The sequence below is a fragment of the Hylaeus anthracinus genome, unplaced genomic scaffold, assembly GCF_026225885.1.
Source record: "Hylaeus anthracinus isolate JK02 unplaced genomic scaffold, UHH_iyHylAnth1.0_haploid 11994, whole genome shotgun sequence".
Classification (NCBI taxonomy): Eukaryota; Metazoa; Arthropoda; class Insecta; order Hymenoptera; family Colletidae; genus Hylaeus; species Hylaeus anthracinus.
In genome coordinates this window covers 10,176,667-10,194,513 of record NW_026534341.1, presented here as the reverse complement: position 1 = coordinate 10,194,513, position 17,847 = coordinate 10,176,667, and the positions used below count along the sequence as shown (strand labels likewise).

General features: G+C 41.2%; 1 protein-coding gene across 1 annotated transcript in view; it reads right to left on the bottom strand.

The window, feature by feature from the left end:
* The window catches only part of LOC128888498 (uncharacterized), a 33,060-nt gene that overhangs the window by 1,554 nt on the left and 13,659 nt on the right, over window positions 1–17,847 (bottom strand). The window contains exons 2-8 of the mRNA XM_054145394.1: window positions 4,031–4,267; window positions 3,396–3,508; window positions 3,179–3,288; window positions 2,966–3,044; window positions 2,333–2,472; window positions 1,872–2,018; window positions 1,098–1,320 (exon numbers count right to left, since the gene is read on the bottom strand). Of these exons, the coding sequence (XP_054001369.1) occupies window positions 1,098–1,320; window positions 1,872–2,018; window positions 2,333–2,472; window positions 2,966–3,044; window positions 3,179–3,288; window positions 3,396–3,508; window positions 4,031–4,267 (1,049 nt within the window). The remainder of the gene's footprint in view (window positions 1–1,097; window positions 1,321–1,871; window positions 2,019–2,332; window positions 2,473–2,965; window positions 3,045–3,178; window positions 3,289–3,395; window positions 3,509–4,030; window positions 4,268–17,847) is intronic.

Below are 17,847 nucleotides of genomic sequence, written 5' to 3'. Positions count from 1 at the left end.
TGATTAGTTATGAGCCTGTGAATTAATTAATACTGTATCCGAGCAGTAAGTGGCTGAGCCAGCTAGCCTATTAGATATCCCCACAAGAAAGCATCGTGCCGCTAATCCCGTAAAATGGCCTTACTGAACTTTACTGCGATCGTCTTTATTGGGTTTCTGATCGGGCGCATTATGCAGCAGAGGGTTAACTCTAGCAGCTAAAGGTTAAATAACCTCTATCTTAAATTAGATAAGCATCTAAGTAGCACTAAAGTAGCATTTACTATTTTTTTGTTCTGTATGAAAAATATTTTATGTACTACTGATGTGTGTCAGTCGATTCCCCGTTCATAAAACAGTCCCCAATTATCAGAGTCGGTTTTATGCATCAGATACGTGAAAGAAGAACTGAGAACAAGAAACCATGTCCTCAAATCCCAGAACATGACTCGTATTAAAAAGATCTTGATAAAATGTGAATATTAATTCAATACGCATAAAGAGAGAAAGCAGAACCGATACTATTATGACAACTGCATTCGTTTTACAAATAACCTCATCAGAGATGCAAGTCTCATGCTGGGAGTAAAACGTGGTAATCTTTTCAGTAATCCATGTAATACTGATTGACAGCCTAATTAATCCTCTGCATAATGTGCTCGACTGAAGATGCAATAAAAACAGTCTCTGTTACAATAAGATAATGATGTTTGCTTTTGTATGTTTTCTGATGGAATAATGAATAAATGTCGATCCTCCAGGGATAGCTCAATAAATTATTCCACTATTTGTTTCGTTTGTGCATCAACGTACTCGGTATCATTCGTTCAAACTTTGTCCAGTTAATTATGAAACTTCTACAGGAATCGTAAATAATCTAATAGCTTTGCAAGCTTAGTCATTTAGAAATTATAGAATAAATAAAAATCCAAGAAACAGTTTCTTTTTCAAAAGATAAAGTAAAATTCGTGCAACAAGGGGGCAATATTTATTCCTTGTCTATCTGACAATGATTTGCATTTATCACTCGAAAATTTCTTTTACGTACACATTTTTAAACATTTCAACCGCAGGTGCAGCAGAAGTAAAACGAAACCCAGAAAGAATGAAAATCAAACCTCGAGCCATATTGAGAACCATGCCAGCTACGATACGGATCGTAATCTTCGATGATCGATGGTTCCTTCTCGATGATATCGGTCCTGGTGCAACTGCAGGTCATCGCGGAGCAGAGGAATATGTTGATAATGAGCATGATGAGGAACAGAATACCAAGAGCCACGGCCAGCCACAGCAGCCATAATGGGTGAATGGTGCCGTCCTCGTACAAATTTTGCGCGGCTATTAAACAAGAAGCATCGATATTGAGACCTATTAATCGTCCTGGTCGAAGATTGAGGCACGTCGAGGAACGAGCTAATTAATGGGGTTGCGTTTACATGGAAGGCTCGAAATAAAACGTACAAATGCATAAAATAATATATGTGATAGCAAAAATATATATATCGTATAACAAAATCATGCAAAATATGTGGCAAAATCCTGTAAAACAAATGACACCTTTCAAACTATACTAGAACTATCGTGGCAGTCAATAGAACGAACACATTTCAAAATTCTTTTAAAAATCACCCAATTATTAATACAGTGCTGTTGCCACGATATTTGACGATATTTGATAATGATGATCAAAACACAGAATGAATTATACCCATAAAATTATACGGCTCTACCTCCAATAAATTCAAAGATACAGAAGCATCCATAACAGTTACGCATCCACGATAGTTCCAGCATAAATCGATGAAGCGGAAAAATGCGAGCGCAATTTTCGTTACGGTATCGGTTTATCGTAGGAAGCGGCGTATGAAAAGTACGGATGGAATATTTACATGGCGTTTGACCAGGGTCAAGAACGAACACGCTCGTGCTGGCAAGAAGCACTCCTTCCTCGCCGCTCACGCTTTGGCCATTAATTAAAGACGCTCCCTTTATTTCTTCCTCGTTATCGCCTTCGCAAATAGGGATACCGCAGCTTCCTGGAGGATAGAAGATTAACGTTTCGCGTATTCCACCTGTTATCTGCGTGCCGTAATTTACCGTTCGACACTCGATCGAGCGTGGCGAAACATTAAAATCCATCGTCTTGAAGAAAAAAAAAGAATGAAAAGTCTTCCACAAGCGAACCTCAGGTGACGCGGGCTCGCTCGAACGTCGAACGTATCTGATATCGGTAGGGGATACTTCCGAAGGGGAATATGTTAATTCCTAGGTCGAGTTGAACGGCACACTGTGACCCAGATGTCGGCACGCAGCTGTAATCGGGAATCACTCGGCGAATCAGTTTACATACCTCTGCACACAGCGATGTCGCATTGAAAATGCACTTGCGGGCTGTCAGGAAACCGGAACATCGAGAACAATGTCGCATCCGCCAGTCCCGTGTTCCGATCGTACATGAATTTCGTCACGACCCAAGCCTTTACGGGACACCTTTGTCATGGAACAGGAATGTTACGCAATTGGTTATGATCGTGGATACGAATCGATTCGGTGTCGTGGAAGTTGTGATGGAAAATACCAGTGAGTGCTGATTTTATTGGTCATCGACCAATATAGAGTGAAGGAGAGAAGAGAATGAACTCGTACTCTCTGTGTTTATCAAAGAAGTTTGTTTAAATGAAATGGCAGGTTTGATGTCTCTAAATAAACTTTTCATTATAGACACATATAAAATTTATTTGTGTACATATTTATTATAGAAAATTTATTTGATAACATCAAACCAAATTTAATCAAATTTCCTCAATAGACATAGAGGGTCCGAATATTTATAGGATTGACCGAGGTCCAGTATAAATTAAAATAGTCTTTGTTGCAAACTGAGTAGTATGTAGAGTTTGAGTCTCATCTAGCTGAATTTCAGATAATAGTGGCATTGCATTTGAAAGGACGCCGATTAAAATGAGACGAACGTTAAACGTACCCTTTGTCGTCGATCAGCTGGACGCTGCTGTTTCGTTTGTTGAAAGCGAAGCACGATTTCACTTTAATTCCGTACATTCCTGCAAAGGAAAAGATTGATGAAAGTGCATCACCGGCATGCCCGGACGTTCACGGGCGAACGCGTTTACGCGCTTGCTCGTTAATTCCAATTAAACGTAAGGGGTGAAAATGGAGTGAGAGATGCGGTACGAACCATCTGGTCGCGAGATCTCCGCACGCAAAGTATAGTTGTGACCATAAATAGCCTCTTGCACTTTGTGGCCTCCGTCGAAAAGGCGCAACGATACTAACGAAGTTTCATTCCTGCGCAGAAAATTATCGCACCGTGCGAAATTATACCCTCGCTTGCCAGGCCGTAGCGCCCGTGATTTTAAGAGATACGAGCTAATATTAATAAACGTTATATGTACTTCGCATTTTTGAATCCGGCTTTTCCGCACGTAATAACGTAAAATTTATCGTCAGCTAGCTCCAGGGTCTTGTGTATCCGCACCACGATGGAGATGGAACGTTCCTCGTTGTCCTGCAAAAATTACAACGGGATTAAGGGGAATTTGTTGCCAACGCGTGTCTTCGTATGTATGTGTGATTGAACTCGAATGGCTAATAATCCGAAATGCAAATTTCAACGTTGCGGGTGGTGAACGAAACGCAAAAATAATTTATTTCAATTCTCTTATCAAGATCCACGTCCTTTTAGATAACTATATATATACCACTGCTAAACTAGCTGAATATTAGTATCATAAAATATAATTTTCATTGTACATGTACATCTAGCTTAAATTTCCTGCCTTTATTATGTCACAATCTTAACAGCCACTCAACATTCTTGAACATTTCTATTACAAGTTTATTGTTCTCTAAACATGATTAAGTATTGGTCTTCACCTTTCGAATGCCTTGCAGCCCCTCGACAAAATTAAAAGATCTGTGACTTGGACAGTTGTGTAATGTTTCACCTAAACGTGTAGTAAGTGCGCGGAGTAAGTTACAAACATGCTGACGTTTGAATATTTATCGTGAACGTAGATCATGCACTTACGTTATTTACCAAGACGCCGCAGTAATCCGGAGATCCTTTGGCCGCCAGGAGATTAATGGCGAGAGTCGCGTGTGTGGAGCCATTTCCGGGCGCCATGCACTGCGGCGTCCGAAAATCTCTGGCGTGTATAGCTCCTACAAAACTCTGATTTAGATTCACCCGTATCGTCATGTGGCCGCCTTTGCATGTCGCTGTGACCGTCGGCTGGAACTCCGTGTCCAATAATTGCCCGCTGACCTGTGATCGAACAAGAACGAGATTGAATGCCACGGAATTCAACGATAACCACGTTTCGAGGAGATGTCGTCATTCAAAGGATGCTGGGAGCATCATTTCGTAATGACATCGGATGTGTGGCGAATAACGATTAAACAGATATATTCGATGCTGAACTTAATGAAAAATTTGAGTTATTCAACGTTAAACAGGCGCAATTATTACTTTCTGAAGCAAATTGTGTTTGATAAAATAGGTAGAACATGTTTCATACAGTAAACACTTTTCCTTCATGTTTGTTTCATTTTATGTGACTTATTGCAATTGTTGTAAATTAACCCTCTATGGACTCGTGTATCTTCAGGTCACATGCTAATATATCGACATTGTACCAAATATTTTTAAATGTTTCACAAGATGAAGTATACGTCTTAATTGTATACTGATAACCAATAACAATATTAATGGAAAAACCTAAAATATTAAACTAAATGCCTTACAAATCGTTTGCAGAAGAAAACAATTTGGTCCAAAGAGGCTTAAATTGATTGAAGCCAATATTTTTACAACAACTCATGAGACTGTGCCTATATACACGCTAAATTGGAATGAAAGTCCATATATGGAAGTTCACTTACAAAAATATTATACTAGATAAAATTGAATGTTGTCCAGTACAGTCTAACAATAAACAAAAATTTTATTCCATTAAAAATCTGGCCACTTTGAACTATCCAATAGACGTCGAGAGTGTTTCTTGATAAAATCAATATTTATGAAGCCCCCGAAGAGGTTGCAGATACAAGCCCCACTCTGCGCATTTCTCTTTATATAAGCGCACTTTCCATACGTTACGAACCCAATATAGCTAAGTGAAATTTGATAAAAAACCGAGAACAGGAAATATCCCTACCGCGAGGCAATCAATATGAAGATGATACATTAATTTCTTGCGCTCTATATTTTTTCCATAACGACTTCCAGCGGGTGCACGTTCGATGCATCATCGAGGAGATCATGGGAATCTCGATCGAAGGAGAAGAATGTATCGCGTGGCAATTAATATTAAACATACTCGGGCTAACTAGTCTGCCAGGTTTAATTGTACACGGTTAATTGCAGCGTTCCCGAAAAAAACGCGCATTCCAAGCGCCTTCATCCTTCGATCAACTACAAGTTATTCAATTAATTACTTGCAACCGGTACCCACTGCGAGACTCTAAGTTTCGATGTATTTTTAAAAAATTTCAATTTCAGAAGGAAGATCACGTTTGCTATAGGAGCAAATTAATTTCCAGGTATTGTAGACCCAGACGGTCGTCGACCGAGGTAAAAATTCTCAAAAGTTTCCTTGTTCTCGGTGGTCAGGGTAGTCGTAAACCCTAACCATATAGACACGAGACCCTAGGGCAGGGTTCTCAAGCGAAGATCGCGATAGATAACCGCAAAAATTCCACTTTTCGCGTCAGCGTGCGTGCCTATCGGCGATCCAGGGTGTCGAGGACCCCGGGGGAACGAAAGCTGGCGATATTTCCTCGGTCCAATCGGCAACTTAATGCCCAAGTAAACTTGGGACCGGTCTGGGCGGTAGCTATCGACCCACGCTAACTTTCAATTTCATGTGGCTGGACCACTTCGCGGCGCGGATAAGGTATATACGTGTGCACGAGGAATGTCCAGCGGAGCCCCGACGGATACGCCAACAATAAAATCGGCCCTGGCTCTCGCGGAGATGCTGCGACGAGCAATGGCCACTCTCGAGACAAAGGTCTGGACGTAGGCGTTCGCAAGGCCACCAGTCCTAAATGCTTCGGTGGCCTCTCCGCGAAGAGAACGATCGTGTTGGGTTACAGAAAAGGATTCCTTCTCTCGTGGATGGCTAATCGATTATGAGAACACGACATGGTAACGTATACGCGCGTCCTTGCGTTTTGCCAGCTGCTCCTTTTTTGGTCTCAATGCTCTCCGTGCAGTCCCTATGCCTTGTCCCGTCTATTCTGCTATCCGCGGGACACGCTGACTTTCTTTGTCACCGTGACATGGCGGACGACGATATGTACTTAGCGATTCTTTGGAATTGCTTCGTACCGTTTGTCGGAAGACCTTCGCTGATGTAGATCGTTAAACTATAATGCCTTGGTATATCAAGCGTGAAAGGCTGTTTTAATAAACATAATCGTTTGAATGTTTTGAGTTGCTCTTTTTAACAAAACTCTGCATCTGGAGTAGATCATTGATTTTCGTCTAGTTTCAACTGGAGGAGTTCAAACACTTTTCTACTTTAAAGATTATCGTATCATTATTGCGTGTATTTATTATTGTATTACTATTTGTGTTAAAATAATTTAAAAGTATGTTCTAGTTTACGTGATCACTTATGACTGTTATCTTACTAGCAGTCTGTCGTGAATTTGTATTAATTTCACAATCGGCTTCGAAATAAATCCCAGTAATTACGACGCAGTGATCGCTATTTATTCATTTACGACTCGTGACTGCGTCAATTGGAATTTCTCACAGCATCGTTGAGAGCGCGGGCTCATGACTGGTGGTTTTGCGTAATCAATGCTCTCGGTTTCGATTAACAAATAGTTAAATGAAACATGAAGAAACCAATCAGAGGCCTTCCGTTTCTATGCAAGAAGGTCCCGGAATCCGAACGAATCGCAAGAAACGCAATAATCGTATCCATAACCGCGGTCTCTAATTTCCGACTGGAACGAGAGTCACGGCAAGGATGTATAATTAGTATGATTCACAATCGCTGAGCTGCTCGGGCACGCAACATTTGATACTTCACGAAATCTGTTACTCCTTGCCATTGATGGGAAATTGTTTGACGTTCGCGTGCTGGTAATCAGGGATAGTCAAGATTCCTATCGAATAACATGCCATGAATGGAATAGCAACTTTATAAACAGGTTTTTTAATCTGAACAATAATTGTTTAGTATATCCACTTAAATTTACATTTTCATATGATACAGAATCTATAACTTTCAGAATATATCATTTTTCTATAAAAGACGAAGTACATACGTCCTTTCAAATGATTTTCAAAGCAGCTTACAAGAAAATCTGAATCTACGGAATAATCTGCATCCTGGTCTATGCAAATGAGACTTAAATGAAGCGCGGTTCCGGTGCGGTCTTTCGTTAACGTAGACTTTCTTCGACGAGACGTAAAAGGAGGCTCTGGAACACACCCTCCCGACATTAACGGCGTGACGTAATGATCATTCTCGTCCAGGCATGTAGGAACATAGACGACAGTGGAAATAAGGCGCACGGTGACATCACGGAACCGGCGCTTATATAAACGAAAGTTAGCGTGGACCATGGTTGTATAACTCGAAGCCTCGACGACGAATTTCGCGTGGGATCGATACTAGAGATAGGATTATTCACGTTATTCAATATTCAAGTATATAGTAGATATCTATGCTATAAATCACACTTTGAAGATTTAGATACTCAAACATCTATCAGGATACTATCAGGATACCACAAGTACCTAGATATTACGATCAGGATATCATCACTTCTATGCGGTCTCAGGCTACTTACACGCTCTGAGAATAGAAACACATACCGGGCTACTCACACATCTCTAACAAAATTCGCTAAACATTGAAACTAGCTGTCAGATATTCAAACCCCAGAAAATTCAACGAGTTCTCTTAGATGACTTTGAAGGCAACCCTGGAGTGGATCGCTCGCGATGTAACCGACTAACGAGTGACTTTGCTCGTCGACGGAGAAAGCAACAATTAGCGGTCGCGGACGCACGCCCGGTCACGGAATAGAATAATTCATGTACAAGGGACCGTGGCGGACAAGTGGCCACTTAGTAATTCGCTACGATAGAATGTACATTATCGGCAATCGGCGGGGCGGGCGATAAATCACGATTTTTCGCGACGAAACCGTCCGCGAGAGTGAGCGTGTACGTGCACGGCGAGTGCACGCGCGAGCGCGCGAATTTTACGCGTGGATAGCGGCAATGTATCAAGATTTAATCCGACCGTCTCGTGGCCGCAATGTTTCAACACATTCCGATAGTACACACCCATCGGGAGAGTATACGAACCGCAGGAACGAGGGCGGAACAGTATCGACTGTGAAGCGGCTCACATTTTTGGGGACTCGATGAAATATAAATGTATAATAAATATACTCGATTTTCATATAGTTTATATATGAAATATATAAACCTATCGTGACGCTCGACGTATTCCAATACTACGTGTCTGTTTTATCGGATGCATTCGAATGATACCCCACGATGCATGCGGAAATTTCAAGGGTTGGAAAAAATTCGTATTTTTATGTATTTATCAATGAGTTTTTTTTTTATGCTAACCCTACCGACGTCCATTTGTTATTATTTCTATCGTGATGGGACTAGTCTACGTTTGATAAATGTAAAAGGAAAAAATATTTTTTAAAGTAAAATGGTAGTCAGATTCTTATGTTTAGTTGTGCCACTGGTTCACTATTTTTTTTACTAAAACTGTGTCCAATTGTAAAATTTTATTTTTAATGCATCCGAAAAGGACCACGTTATGGTTTACATTATAAAGTAACGATCAAGGCGCAGAAGAAGGATTCTCAAGGGATACACAAAGACAGTACGATGAAAACCTGCGATGTGCCACATAGATAAATGATTCAGTAAAAGTAGTCGTGTATTACGACGTCTTCCTTAATCAGAGATTCCTTAGCCGTTTCATGCAGTAAATCTCGAGTTGCGTAGGAGAAACGCTATCTCCACTCGAGCACATTATGCCGTGTACGACTTGAAACATAATAGAACTGAATGCGAGGGCCGTCTGCGAAGTTCCACGATGGATCTTTTTGAAACGTACACTTTCACGTCTCAATTTTTCTTTCGAACCGTGCGCAAATTTCAGAGCGGCCGCCAGAACCGGTGCAGTCTGCTTTCACTTGCACGCTTTCGGGTTTCGAGAGGTAACTGGCATAAAAGTGGGAGGAGACGATGAACCATCCGATCAGATAACGCTAATCTAATTTATAATTACTTCTGACGCAAGCTGATCGGATAGAGCGTCGTCGAATTATTAGATAGATGTACCTTTCACCCTGCCCCTCCCTCTCTGTCAACGTTAATAACAATTATCCGAACGTTCTCAGTGAAACACTGTGGATGAAATTGGAAGATAGGTTTCTTCAATGAAATTTCCCCTCGATACAATCTTCTGAAAGTCAGCTGTTTGTTTGACTCGGTGGAAATCTAATTGGTTTGTATTTCTACTGTAATAAATGAAATATATTCTTAAAATGTAAGAATTTTTCATATATGAAAATTGACTAAATTTGTCCTGCTCTTTCTATATTCAGTACCAATAATAAAACAATTTTCTTATATTGCACAAAACGTAAAAAAAAAAATCACAGTAAAACATATGCTAGAAGAATGTCTAATGCATAATATGTAGTATACGAGAAATACGAAACCAATCAACAAGCTGATGCGACAGTGAATAAATATATTTATATATAATTTTCCCCAACCACCCACCAAAAATAACCACCAATCAAAACCAATAAACAATTCTCTGCCTGCACATCCCTGGTGTAGAAATTCTCACCTTCCACGAAGCCCCCGAAAATGTTTGGAACGCGCCTCTTCAGGCCTACCAATCACGTAAACGGAAGCGACTGGTCACGCGAGTTGGACCTGCACGAAATTCTGCGCGGTCCCTTTCGCGTATAAGTAATTGAACAATAATTGCACAGGCCAGACAGCCGGTGTCCAGCCCTCGTCATATAATGTTAAATTGGCCAGCGACAGGAAAAAGCGAAAGTGTCTTCTCCAGCGTGCGACGAGCGCGTACGGTGGCTGCTTCCTCAACGACGAGGAACAAATTGAAGTCCAGCCGCGGCGCTCGACTCGGAAATTTCTCCAAGGACCTTCTTTCCTGGAAAAAGCACGAACATTAGCTCGCACGCCGTTCAACGTAAACGTTCCCCTGGCTTCCGTGTAAACAGCCATTTTTTTTTTTTTTTTTAGCAACGTTGTTGGCCCGTTAAATTTCGTACCGTAAAATCAACGAAGCGATCGAACCGCAAATTGCGCCAGGGTCTGTGCGCTACAACCTCTTTCGGCGAAAATGCCTCTGGCTTCGGTATTTGTTGGCGAGCAAAAAAAAAAGAAGAAGAATCGGAGAAAAAAGAACAGAAGTAAACCGACGACGACGGGAGAAGTTAGACGAAAGAGCCCGAAGAAGGCAGGGTCAATAACATAGGTTTTGGTTCCTCCCTTTCGTTCTTTTTCCTTGCAAGATAATTCAAGAGCCGGTTCGAGCCCTCTGGCCAAAGAATGCACTTTCGGTTGGCTGTATTGTGTCCGTGCGAGGACTTCGCATTGACAAATGCCCGAGCAGGGCCGAACGGAGTCTGCTAAACCTACTTAGCATTGAACAGTGATGCCTAAAGCCAGGGGCGTAACACGGATAATAAAACAGAGCGTTTTCATTCGTAGAAACAATTGGTTTCGCGGCTCTGAATTATAATACCCCTATCAGACGCTTAACGAGTCACCTCGTGCCCACCCTTTGCTGTAGACTGACCTCTACAGTCCACGAGAGGAACTTGTGGAACTCCATGTAGATCCACTTATCATTGTGGAATCCCATAGGCACTATACTGAAATGATAACATGACGAGACACGATAGATATAAATCTAAGTATGAGGAACGAATATAAATCTGGTACTTGACTTGTTAAGTTGCAAAACGAATCCAAAAGAAAATGGCGAAATGGAGTCGCCATATAGGACTACCGATCCCTGAGAGAGGATATAGGTGACGTCAGGCTCGCAGGACACGGTACAAGCAAAAATGGTATCGCTACATAGCCTTGCAATCCATGATACTCGTTACGCGCATCCTCCAGCCTCGATCTATATGGCCACAGAGTCATGAAACTCAATACAGACAACCTCCGACTGCGTATATAGACCCATGAAACAGGATACGGATGACACGAAGCTCGTAGGACGCAGTGCGAAGCAAAGATAGGTTCGCTAAATAGGACCACGGATCTATAAAACTCGTCCGTAAAAATATGCCAGGATACAGCTGGCTCCGGTTGATAAAGATTCGATAAAGATAACCTCTAACTCGATCGATGAGGACACGGATTTATGAAACTAGATCAGACGACGCGGTGGACATGTAAATCTTGAGTGTATAAACTTGTGGAAGACATTTGAAGTAACCTAACGTGATATAGACATCCTCTAACACGATAGATGCTGAACCGCGAGTATTTAAAATCCAATAATGGATACGATCGGGTTATATTTGAATCGTGGAGTCGACAAAGCCAGTGATAGAGGCTTGGATCGGTACGAGTCGCTATTTACATCCTCCTAGATGATATATGAAGCAATCCATTTATAAAATTAGATATAGACAATCTCGAGATCGGTACATTGAGGTGGAGACTGGTGGATAGTAGGGTTGATGACTTCTGGTATGCAAGGGATGATGTAGGCACTCTTCAATTTAATATATATTCAGTCTCATAAATATTCGTACCCTCTATGTCTATTGAAGAAATTTGTTGAAATTAAATGATAGGTCTGGTGTTTTCAAGTGTCTGTTAACGAATGAAAAATTCATTTGTTAATACCAAAACTATTATTTAATTTAGTCAAACCTCTTTTATAGACATAGATGATACGGATATTTTTGGGATGTAAGTACCACCATCACTTCATATTCTGAGAGTGAAGCAGCTTCCTCTACAACTTCCATCCAGAGCCACCACCTCCAGTTCCCCAGCGTATAGAGTCCAAGATCCCCGGACTATCTGTAACTTGCGAAGTCCTTGACAACCTTGAGGCTTCACTACACCTGAAACGGATGTCGTAGGATCCCAGGATCGGCCAAGTCGGGTCTGGCATGTTCGTGGTTTCATGTACAGTGCTGGGTAACGTCTGTATCCAGTTCCCCTGGGTTGTGGTCCCGTGTATCGTGCCAGGGGTTGTCTGTACCATGTCTCCAGGTGTCCAGGATGGCCGTATCGGGTTTCACGGCTGCACAGTCCGACATTTTGCATCTGGGTTTATCCGTATAGCCTCGCACGTGTCCGATATCGAGTTTCACGGTTCTACGTTCCTATGTCTGTTGTCTGACGAGTCTCTAGGGTCGTCTATATTCTACTCCAGGGTTCCTCGCAGAACGTATCGAGTCAATCGTTGTCTGAGTAGTGCCCTACGAATCTGTAATCTTGCTTGTGTAGAGTATAGCTATCTATGACGTGTCATCTGTATACAAGATTGTCAGTATTGGACTCCGTGTATCCGTGGCTCTGTGTACCAAGCCAGTGTCCCTGTATCGTGTCGCACGTGTCCAGGTACTGGTTGCTCTGTGTTCGACAAGTCTGGGGACTCAAGTATCGATTCCCATGATCGCCGTGTCGTCTGTATCGTAACGTACGTGTTCGGTGTCGTCTGTATCGCGATGCATGTGTCCAGTGTCGTCTTGATAGAGGTGCGCGATGCAGTACGCTTTGTGTCCAGCTGCGCGTCCTCTTCTGTATTTACTGCGGTCGTCGACTTACGTGGCGCGAATTTAGAAATTCACGGGGCGTAGTATTCATTCAGTGATGGCTTTCTGTGCACAAGAAATTTTTTGAGTCGGTTTATTCTTGACGTGTTGGGAAATACGGTGCATTTAGATGTTGAAGAGATTGGTGGGAAGACGATGAGGAGGATTGAATCCATGATTTGGGGAGTTGGAATGATATGATTACCATCGAGGATTGTGTTTTAAAACTTGCTTTGGTGAGACTATGAACTTGAAAGGTGTCACTTTCCTACTTTTCTTCATATGTTCTTGACAATCGAAATTACATACAAATGTTAATGGATTGTGATTGTAAAGAGGAAATAAAAATTGTTTGTCGAGTTTGGGATTTATTAATATTTTCGAGTGCGGACTCGGTTGGTTAGATGGGCGTTGCGTAAAAGGAGAAATACTTTCTGAAGAACACAATGGAACGTTGGACACGAAAGAAGATCTAAAGCACGTAAACAATTACTACAAGCTGTTTCGCGAAACTCGCTTCGTCGGAAAGGCCAGTGGCAATGTAAATACCTATAGTATAGCGCAGCTCGCGAGTGTGACACAGCAGCATTGTTCTACGGAGACGTGACTTCCTCGTATTTTTCAATTACTCTGCTGCACCATGTGTTGTTCCACGCGTTTAGTATTTTTCCAAGCCTTCGCTATAAATTCTCTGCGCGAAGACCTCCATCGGTACAGTAGGACGGAGGCTATAATCAATGTACTTTTGTTCTGTTGAACAAGCTAGCAGTTTCGCTGTTCTTTCGCGATGAAAAAGGGGAAATTGGCGAAGCTTCAAATACTTTACGATTACAGCACCTCCTAAAGTGAATTACTGACGACGAGGAATTTCGTCGTTTAAAAACATTTTTAAATCGGTTCTTATATTACTTAACATTGTATGCTCTTTAATCCTGTTACTCATTATTTCATGCATCTACTTTATTGAAAAAAATAAAGCTCGTCCTGAGGCCGAAATGAGTCTGGATAACTTTACACTAGCTACCCTTCCACTTGTCATTATAGAACCTGCCCTCAACGAAAAGACAGCGAATGGTATTTATTAACTTCTCGTATCTAAACTGATCTGCTCGTAATTGCACACGCTACTTTATCTCTCGCAATTCATTAAAAATGAGACTCGTATCCGAGCGAAAAGATCTCATCGCGTCTTAAGAAATTTATCAGTCGACGCATTGAGCAAACAAAGCGAAAGGGACGATGATTTTCATAACGAGTTTGTTTCTCGCCTGTCGCATAAATTGCAGACCAATAGAAACACGCGCTTCCCGGCGAATACGTTTCGCCCGTACGATCGCACACCGTATAGTATACCCTTGATAACCGTGGGCGTAGGTTCGCGTACGCCATTGGGCGGCGAGCACTTCTGCGTGCACGTTATTGAATAGCGAAAGTGAATTGCGTTAAATTATTACGATTATACGAAACGCGCGTGGCGCGAAAATACCGATACTCATTACCTTCACCACCTGCGTGGAAATAGATGAGCGATAAGTTTCAATAATGCCATACTGTTTGAACAGATGGATATTATGGTTTGCCATGCAAGATCTCCTACGGTGTTACTATCTCCGCGGAATTATCGCGATTCTATCGGCTGGGTTCGAACACTCGCGAAAAAGACAAAGGGATAGGAGTTGCTTGCTGCGATGTGGCATTTTAATAAAAATTGGGAATTCTTTATAATGCAAACGCTTTCGACCAAATTGTCGAAATTATTTCATATTGTATCAAATTTGAAATATGAAAAACATGGTATAGTTTGATCTGGAAGGACTGTTCGCATAGTTAATTGCGCAAAAATTGATAATACTGTTTAATAAATCCTGTTATCAGAAATCAGTAAATTACATACTAAATGGTATAGCGTCAGAACTTGTTGCTTCTCTTCCTGGTTTTTTTTTAGGCTTCCTTGCAGCCTGTTATGCATGGTATTAATTAATTCCTGAAACTGTTGCAAATTCGCACATTTATATTCGCACGATGTGCTTATTAATTACTTGTTGTATCGACAGTGGTTCATTACTAGAGTTATTCTTCTGTCAAACCACGAAAAAGAAAGTGTGGTTTACTCTTCACCGCCATCGCTTTCTTGGAATTTATGTAATTAAATCGTAATAATTAACAGGTCTTTTTTTTTGTGCATCCAGCTGAAGCTCGTTTGTCGCAATCCGAATATGAGGAAAGTGCATTTCTATCCATCCAATGGAAAATAGACAACTTTCTAATCGCTTCTTCAATAAAAAACGCAATTTAAGTTTCAAAAATGAAAATCCTTTTCGTAATATCTTATTTGAATAAAATATAGTCAACTTTGCTATCAAACTATCGAATGTTCAATTAATATATTCATCATTTAATCTAGGTTTCCATTGAAACCCAGGAGCGGATACACTAATTACTCGTCAGGGTTAGTTAAATTACTCTAATGAAATAACATGATTGCAAATAATATACAACATCCATTCACCGTTGCTCACTACTCCTAGAACTGATAGAAGACTCCAAAGCGCAATAATAGAGCCGCAATTAGTACGTATCTCCATCAGTTCAAGTTCCTCTATCGGTACGAGAAAATAGAGAACGCAAGCCCTATCATCGTTAATCTTTCGTCAATTAAATCATTAGAACATTGTACAATCGATACAATTACCAGATCCATCTTCTGACGATTCGAGCTCCCTGAGAACAATTACATAGCGTCGAACTTAAATGCGAAATGTGAATTTCTGTGCTTAAAAATATAGTAGATAAGATCTTGGCTTAATAATCGGGCGACGAGTGTTTCTGGTTTTAACAGAGGGAGGGAACGGAGAGACATCAGAAAGTGCTCCTCGTGTGGAACGTCGGCTGCGGCCAGACGAGAAAAGTGCGGCGAAAAGTGAAAGTGCGAAATTAAAAAGCAAAAAGGCGAAATTGCATTCGGTTTTATTGCTGGCTGAGGTCAGTGGTCCTCGTGGCGAGATCCTCCACCTTTCTGTGGTCTCAGCGGTGAGCCTTGACTTACACCAGTGTTTCCCAACTTTTTTACGTTGCCCAATGGGCTACTGGCCTGACATGTCATGGCCTAGTTGGACTATAGTTGAGCAATTCCTTGAAACCAAAGAAGCGTCAACGACTGCTGCAACTCGGTTGTATTTAAGGGTAATTGTTCCAGCAACGTTTCCAGTTGGACAATTTCTATGTAGAAATAAAATATCACTAGTTACCATACGACATATTCAATTATAGGTAAAATATACTCTCCGCGTCCGGTGTTGATTTGCACACGATCGAGAAAGTTTAGGTATTTTAAGGGAAAATTACCGACTCGCTCCATGAATATTTATACATTGCTTGTTGAATTCATTGCTGCTAATTTGATTTTCTATGGGATTTATTACACTTGTACATTCATCATTCTCAATTGATGTTCATTTGCAACGATGTATCAGTGAGTATACACGCTCGATGTTATTCACGATGTAAGCCTGCGAGAGGACATAAGTCAACTCGACTGAGAGTTCTTTGCTCAGATGTCACACCTGTCCTGCCACCAATTAAGTCTACATAGTATAAAGCAAAACATTGTAGGCATCTGCCGACCGAAGGAAGACTCGAACCAGTTTAGGCTGCGGCAACGCCGATGACAGATGCCTTCAGAATTTTCTGCGCCAGTTACCCAAACCGAGGTTCTGTTACAGAAAGCGCACGTCCAAGATCTGCCTTGCATCCAAAAACGTAAAAAAAAAGTTCAGCGCGTACGTGTACGTTCTTTGCTACAGTGTCCCCATGAAATATGTCATCAAGATAAATTACCCCACAAATAGCGCGAATCGATCATGTTCGTTTATTTGCTGGAACCAGTTTGATAAATTGCAGTTAAAATAAAATGTTATTCCGACGCGACGCAACGAAAGCAAAAGAAAGGAAATGATAATTATATTTCAAGTTCGTCGATCCTCTTTGAGAATTTCAAATTAATACCGCAAAGTTGCGAGTGAAAGTTTCGATTCTGGCATGACGAACGCTTAAATAGAATCTATAAATGCGTGTTGAAAGGTGTAAAGAAAGAGTGTGTAGACTAGCATGCTGGTGATGGGTAGCTCTTTGTTGTGTCTTGTACGGTTAAATTAACATTCTTTGAAGCGGGTCGGCGGGAAAATCGAAATGTAATTCATTTGCTTTTCTATTTTATTGTTGGAACCAAAATGGTGCTGAATTATGAATTTTACTTATCTTTCTAGGTAAGGAAATCCTTTTAACTAACTAAGTATAAAATAAAATTCTGGTGATAACAGTTCATATACGAGTTGAAACTGGAAGGAAGAACAAAAATCGTATCCATTATTTTAAGAAGTGTACAAACCAGAAGGCAAATGATCCCAGAGTATATCATTAAACTCGCGACATACTTAATGAAGGCAGTGCCTCATAAATTTACTTTCTTAGGACAGGAATAATTGAGATTTTATCGCGCGGACATTTAAAATGAATTAACACGAAATTAGACACGATGTATCATCCAGTATACCTGGTACTGGTGACACCGCTGAACGTCCTTTTTCGAAATCAGCTCAGAGCTTTTTTTTCATTGGCCGAACACGAGTGCAATCGAAGTATGTTAATGTGTTAATACGCTCGCGGCATAGCGCGTAATCGAAAATTAATGTGGCGTCGTCAAACGTTCATCGTGCGTTATATTTTATTTCTACGCGTATCTTGACGATATTATCCATGTATCCAACTCGCCGCTAACCGCTGGTAGCGTTTCTAATTCGTGCGAGTCCGAACCTTTGCAATAACAACTGATGCCACGCGAACGTAACGTTTGACACCTGGAAGTACAATAACGGCCCCTGGCCATACGTGGCGAAGCGAGAGCCACGGAAGGACATTTCAATAATTTCGTACGGACGTTCCCATCAGATGGATAATGAGTATGTACGACGACGCAACGAAATCCCGGCCGATGCCATTTTCTTAACTGTGCCGTTTGTCTCC